Source organism: Varroa destructor, unplaced genomic scaffold, assembly GCF_002443255.2.
Source record: "Varroa destructor unplaced genomic scaffold, Vdes_3.0 BEIS01000004.1, whole genome shotgun sequence".
Taxonomy (NCBI): Eukaryota; Metazoa; Arthropoda; class Arachnida; order Mesostigmata; family Varroidae; genus Varroa; species Varroa destructor.
Genome location: NW_019211457.1, coordinates 22,672,175 through 22,679,559, shown reverse-complemented (window position 1 = coordinate 22,679,559; position 7,385 = coordinate 22,672,175). Strand labels below are relative to the sequence as shown.

General features: G+C 43.1%; 1 protein-coding gene across 12 annotated transcripts in view; it reads right to left on the bottom strand.

Moving 5' to 3' along the window:
* Nucleotides 1-7,385, bottom strand: part of LOC111248627 (tyrosine-protein kinase transmembrane receptor Ror-like) — a 240,468-nt gene that overhangs the window by 17,459 nt on the left and 215,624 nt on the right. For all 12 annotated transcript variants that reach the window (XR_015327104.1, XR_015327105.1, XM_086988074.1 and 9 more), the window contains one exon: nt 3,296-3,440. Coding sequence is in view for 10 of the 12 variants with exons in the window: in XM_086988074.1 (XP_086844200.1) it covers nt 3,296-3,440 (145 nt within the window). In the remaining 2 variants the exon portion in view is untranslated. The remainder of the gene's footprint in view (nt 1-3,295; nt 3,441-7,385) is intronic.

Here is a 7,385-nt window from a genome sequence, read left to right as displayed (position 1 = left end):
TCAGAATCAAACATGGCAAACCAACAATCGATTGTTGCTGTTAGTAGTATTATTACACTGTTACCAGGCAAAATGCAAGCAAAACGACATAGAGAAGCAACAGATGGAGGTGTTGGAGAGGGCGACTGAGTCGTGATATTACTCTGGTCTTGTCCGGGGAGAAGCGAAACTTTAGAAGGAAAATCATTAACCAGAAAGCACTTCTGAGCGTACAGCTTTGGAGCAGCGTTCCAAAGGTGCGTTTAATGCTCTTCAGAGAACATCTTGGGTATCCTACAGGATCTACGCGTCATTGCAGTAGACTCTGTGCGTTGTGCACGTATGGAATCGGAGCGTACTGATACGACGGCTTGTAACATTGTTGGCGTCGAGTCTTTAAGGAACTTCGGCTCAAGACATTATGAAAGATCAGAGTTCTGTATACTGCCTACAACTGCTTGTAGCAATGACCTCTGCACCATGGTGATGTTAAGTCGCTGCTCGACTAAGACAAGGAACCACGGTGACAACTGGCATGTGGTCTAGGTGTCCTCTGACCTATAAATATGCTCCGCCTCTTCAGTAAGCGTATTATGTGTACTATCGATTAATGGCAAAAAAAGACTATGAGTGGATGGCACGGCCGATTAATAGGGACTCGAGCACAGACTACTTTAGGTAAACACAGGTATTATTTAGCAGGTTAACGAAAAATTTTATTTGATGAATATAGGTACAGATGTGTGTATTTGTACTGCCACAAACGTGATTACTCGATGGTAGGATCGTAAGGCATCTGCTTCGAAAGTGGCCCGGTATTGGCCTAACCGTTTTTATTCGATAATAGATGCATGTCAAATTAAGCGAATCTGAATATAAACGATGCATAATATAGGTACGAGTGCCTACTTCACTCTTGGCTTGGAAGGATATGCCTTCTTCACGAACTCCACGAAGATTCCATATGAGCTGAGCCCACATCGCGCTTGGATAAAATGTTTTTCGATGGCATCAACGAACAAGACATGCTGTCTGCTGCACTACTGGTTGACGTCAGATTGATTCCGTATCCTTTGCTCGAGCTACCACTAAGCGTCAAGTATAATCTGACCACAATAGGAAAACGTATTTATACCTTGTTGTACGCAGATGACACTTCTGTGTCCTTGATATCGTTCGTAGCGCGTTAATACTTAGTTCGTTTGTTAGTCTCACTTATGTTACTTTTTCAGTTATTGGCTGTCGATACGCTACATGTACCTTGCTATCAAATCGTTTTACGCAGTGGCGTGACACTTCTGCTGCAACAGCCAGACAGTCTGGAGATCTCCCTATCGCTTGCCGTGAAAGGTGTGATGGTAACTGTTGCAGTTGATTTATTTAATAGACCTGCTTTGCTGCTTTACTTTCGGCTCGTCGAAATCGATAGAGTTTTTCTATATTGTTGTTGTACCTGCCAGCCACCCAATTCCCAGTCTTCCCACGGCTTCCCACCAGGTAGCGCATCGCCATTAGCACCACTGTCGTCTGATATTTATACGCGTGATAACTATCAAAGGACGGATTTATCTACTGCAGCTTCTACATAATAGCTTACGGCTGATAGCATTGTCAGCATGTCTGCCGTCTCCATCAGCAGAACGCCATCACCGCCGGCATCAATAAAATGATCGTATCCGCGCCTCCGTCCAAATCTCATCGTCGCTAAATCTTCGAACGTTAGAAGAGCACGAGTGTCAACTACCCTATGGCTGCACGAGCGTCTCACGTGTGTTGAATAGTGAAAGAGAGTCAAATGCGTCCGCAGGTAATGGATCATATATACGTTGTTGATCGATATATTAATATATAGATATGAGAGCATCTGTGAAAGCCGCGAATGTTGCTGAATGACTCGCCGATGACTCGACGTGGCCGCGGCGGCGGCGGCCAGCAGTGGCAGCTGCGCGGAGTGTCCTGCGCACGATTGCCTTTGCCGAGACCGACTGACCGACTAATCAGGGTCAGGAAAGTTCGGTCCGCTGGTGCTATAAAACCTGTAACTGTGCATTTGTATACCACATTTGTATATCTACACTTTTTGTTTATATGCAATTGATACGAGCCCCACTTGCCCACTGTGGCTGTACACAAATTAGTATTATCTGCAGGTTTCCATTAGAGAAAAGGGTAACTAAGTGAGCCTCGGTAATAACAATTGTTAACGATGGGGCTTGTTTCGTCGATTCGATCGTGAGCGACGAATGCGACTACGATGGAACGGGTAATAATAACACTGCTACCAATTGGACGACAGCATGGTCACATCAGGCAGACAGAAAAACTCCGTCTGCGTGGGCCTATGCTATCGGTCGATCGTTCCGTAAATATTAGATAGACGGGATTCGCGCACACTGTGAACCAACTCATAGCAAGTGTCAATTTTATAACTCCACCAGTCGTCTTTGTTTGCCGACAATTAGCTGCTAAAGGGTTCTCTATCTTCCTCGGCTGCAGCTGCGAGTGTCGTTGACAGGCGCTGTGTTATCTCCTTTCGTTGATACAACAACTGGTCTAGCGGAGTCTATCAAGAAGCAACACTGAATAAACGAATGCTTTTCTAATAGCTAATATATACTGTTATTTCCATTCAAACAGAATAGAATTCGTTGTGTCGTTAGACACTCACATATATACATGCTACATGCACACAGGACAAGTGCGTGCAAGTAATCATAGTAATACGGAGATAATGCCGCAGTTACAACGTCTACATTTGTGTAGAAGCGGAAAACTGGTTCAACCGGGGCCGGCTACTGCATTTTGTTTGTCCTGCTGGCCAGCGAAAGGCCGTCTCATACGGAAGCGATAACGTAATCAGGCAGAGGAAAACGGAACGAGTGAAAGAGACATTACCATAGAAAGAAAAATTTACTTATCCCATTTGCGCAGACAGTGGTAACACGCACGCAGCGGATGAGCTTAATTATAGTGATTCTTCGTATGTGTCCTTCATTGATCTCAGGATTGAGCGTTGTCGCTTGTTAGGCTAGAGCCATTCGATGTTCGAAATATTATAGACAGGGTGATTAAACAGAAAGCGTTGAAATCGGATCGACTTTTAAACACAGGCGTAGATAGAAAATCGTTTGTCAGCGTCGGAAATAGTTAACTCAGAAGCACACTGCTGTATATACATAGCATATGATCAGTGAAAACAAACTTTAGAAAGCCCTATAATATCCAACGGATCTAACTTATATTTTTGATTGCGAGAAAATGCTAATCACGTAAAACAGCTCTAAGAAGTTACACAACAGACAAACGAGATACTTACTCTCCTTCGAAGCCTTTGTTGGGGAACCCTTGTGGAAATGGAGAGAGGCCAGGATGTTTTGGAAAGGCGTGGGGACTGCCGCTGCCAACCCCTGGAGGCAGATATGGAAATTCTGGGGAAAATTGCTGCTTTCGCCCTTCGTAGTCTGTAATTGAGATGAACACAATGCATTAGTTATAGAAAAGATATCCCCTTGGCAACAATAAGCCCTATTAGCTTACCGTTACTGGAATTGAAGATAAACGTAAGTAACGTTGCTTAAAAACAAGCACCAACGATGTAATGCATGTTTGAACATAGCCATGTTTACTGGATATTCTAAAGCAGTGTAGAATAAGAAGGATCCTGCTTTAGTGTGTTGCGATTATTAATTTTTTCAAATTTACTTTTTTTCCGTTTTTCAAAAATACGCCTATCCTATCACTACCGTGTTCAACGTCATTTACTTGTGAGTCATTAGCCCGTTATATGTTTTGTTTACTATAATGCCGTATTTTGCTTCGCGAAATCTTCCTAACCAACGAAACGGAAATATTTTATAACGCCGCTTCCAAATTAATGTTGTTAGGCGTATATATATAGTTTGCCTCGGTACCCACAAGACGATGCCTGAGAACGCGATAAAGCTGCAATAGTTAAACAATCTTCTGATCCGACGATTTATTCACTAAAAAAACAAATCGTTAGCCAACAAACGGCCGAAAGGGCCGGCAGTTTAACGAAAGCGATCTTCTGGCTCCGGATAAGGCAAGAATGCCAGCTTTTACTTTATGTTTAACTACTACGAGCGTATTTAAGGGGTTAGTGTCGTTATGAATTTCGTGTGCCAGCCCGACTCGCTTACTGCGTTTGCGTACAGCCTTGTGCCTTGGTGTACAAATCAATTGTACGTTACTCACGAGTTTCACCACAGGTAGTCACGCACAGAGGCCCTCAGCGACGTCAGCCAGCGCTGTTGAAACCACTGTTCGAATAATCAGCCCACCCAGTGAGCTGAATAGGGAACAAATACCGTACAATTGCTACCGCAATAGCAACGCTACCGGCGGCACTCTGATGCTATTTGGAATATCATTTAGGCACTAAAGAGTCTGCATTTTCATATGAAATATGCTAGATTCACGATAGTAAAAGCAAATCAGATGGAAAGCAAAAAAAAAATAAACACTTCCTATGTGAAGACTGGCCTCTGACTGGCGCGAAAATGACTTTATGCACTCACCCATATATGTATATGCAGGCACAAACTATATCGATACGAGCAACGCCTACCGTGGAACTCACTACATATTCCAAATAAAAAAAAATCCATCTAACAAAGCCCTTCGATTCTCGTAACGTGAGTTTACTAATATCTATGTAATACGCCGCATTAATGTTATACGAATAGAAATGTGGCATTACGTGACAGAAAATGCTGTTTGTGGCAAAAACGACAAAGGCAATTCCCTCTATTGGCAGTAGTGATACCCACGATGGCAAATACGACGAGTAATTGTAACGTAATATTTGTGAGTGACAAAAACAAAAACCCGTGAACGGAACAAAAGACGAACGCTAACAGGAAAAAAAAAAAAAAAAAAAACTATAATCGTGACAATGATGGCAAAAGGAGCGTTAACAGCAATAGCAGTTGCAACTGTTACCAGTGTTCAAAAGGCAGATCGAGTTACTGGGTAATTCCTGCAAACAGGCATACAGGGTTACAGCGACATAAGAAAGCTAATTGTCGAGCATTATATTTAGTTGGAAAAATAAGGGGAACGACAACAAAAACGCCAAGAAAATAAGGATAACTACGAAAGGAGACAAAGATTGGGAGAAGGACCGATTCAGATACGCAGCAAAATACATGAAGGCAATTTAGTCTCTAGCCGCTGACAAGCACCAGAGTTACCAGTGAGCGGTAAGCGGTGAACTGTCCCAGTTAAATAAAGCAGTGGTGCTAAGCAATAATCTGCCCAGCTGACTCGTTTGTGCGGTTTTGTTATAATGAGGTAAAAATGAAGGCAGACCTAACTCAGGTTCAGTTTAGCCGGATCTAGCCACGCATGCATGGTGGTTTAACAAAGCGAACAAGGATAGCCACAGGAGGGTGACCTTAACACGTGGATTTTTTTGTAAAGTAACGGAATTAGTAGCCAACTAGCCGCTATCAGCAGCGAATGGCAGCATCGGCGAGGAGCATTCCACCATCTGATGCCGATAAGCGTGAGGAGGCAATATAGGGTCGACAGAATAATCAGCTGAGTTTGAATGAACAAATGACTTAATAAGTGGGTACGTCGTAGCGAGGTAGAGTACAACCCTCAAAGTTTCCTGTTCGTTGAAGCTGTTCGACTTCCGACTGGTATCGATTCTATACAGTATCAGAACTAAGACATAATTCGCTAGCTACGGTAACCGTGTAGAAGGATAGTCAAGGTGGAAATAAAGAAGCCAGGGCGATGCCGTGAGAGGTTGCGTTAACGAAGAGAGCACAGATTATTTATTCGTGTTGTGAAAAAAAATGAGCGTGTTTTTCTTTTTCTGCATCATATCTAAGCCGTTTGGGAGCTAGATAATGTGATTACAATCATTTACAGGCTGGACCATTATAATAATGGGCAGTTTATTTGCAGCAGTAGGCTATTATGCTTGTATACGGCTATGGCTATTGTAGGTTTGAGCTAACGAAACCTACCCTCATATTATTATCACATTTGGGAAGCTAATTTTTTGAATTTTTAACGTTCGTTGTCTGATTGAGGTTCATCGTTTTCTCAGTAAAAATTTCATCGATTGACGGTATTACTAGTTGAAATCCGTAGTTGACTAGCGGCAGTCCTGTCCGCGACAGGCCTTGGTAGAAGTATACGGAGTCGCTTCAACAACAACGTGTAGCAACAACTATGTAGCGGCGCTTCGTCGATTTAACTTACCTAAACTGGCCGCCGCTGATTTACTATATCATATTTTGCTGTTCAAACACTGACATCAATAAGCATTAGCGAATTAAGAGTACTTAACAGTTATCAATTGCATCATCCGAGAGCTCATCATCACAACACGTGGGTCTCATAGGATGACTCATGTACGTAAGTTCCACCTGTACTTTTTACTGCTTCACTTTTATGGCTATCACTGATAAGATTTGACTGTAACATGAATCACGATCAAATAAAGCGTAAAATAATGGATTTACCGCCATCCGAACTTTCCCGCAGTTCGGTAGCCGTTCGGCATTGCGTGACAGCATTGCGTTTGTACACGTCTTTTATTCAGTCGCCTGTATTTCGGTTTAAGGAGCGCTACTTAACGCACAGTATGAATGGCAAGATACGTTCACGTTCGTGTGTACTGAGATTAAACTCAGACTGATCTCTTTCAACCTGTCTTGTCTAGAGTTGATCGTTATCCTCGGTCTATACAAGTAATAGATCAAGCCTGGATATGTCATTCCTTTCCACCACCTCGATACTGCATACACCGCCCTGTTAACGACATCAAGACAACGTAACTTCTGCGGCCGCTATAGAACAATCCACGGAACGGCGTGTCGGTTCCAATCTTCGGTTATGTCGCAGATTCGAGTATCGGCTTTCCTTCCGGTTCTCCCACCAGGTTGTTACCAAAATCGTCTGCTCCTAATTCTTCTAGATGGCGCCAGCAAGCTCGACAGCTAAGCAAGGCTGAAGAGCGTCACATGTTGGCGGCTTATCCGCTGCCCTTTTTTTGGCACTCTGATAAGACACTGAGCCACGTTGAGAATTTTCATCGTTCGACGTTAACTAAACATGATCGCAGCGTTCGGTTGCGCCACTCACTGACGGCTACGAAGGGCCATAAAGAGGAAGATGCAGTAAGAGTATTGTAAGGTGTACTTAAGGCAAGTGGCCTAAGATATCTACTATAGTAACTGTAGGCATCAAGGTAGCAATCGAGAAATAGGTATCAATCGAAGTCAGTGCATCTTCCATACGAACTCCTTTAGGCTGAACTTTCTCTTTATATGGATGTATGTTTAGCCTGTTGTATCCGAATAGATACCAATATATATTGCAATGCGTGTAGCTTGTGTGCTCGAGGGAACACGCTTTTGCGTCAGCTG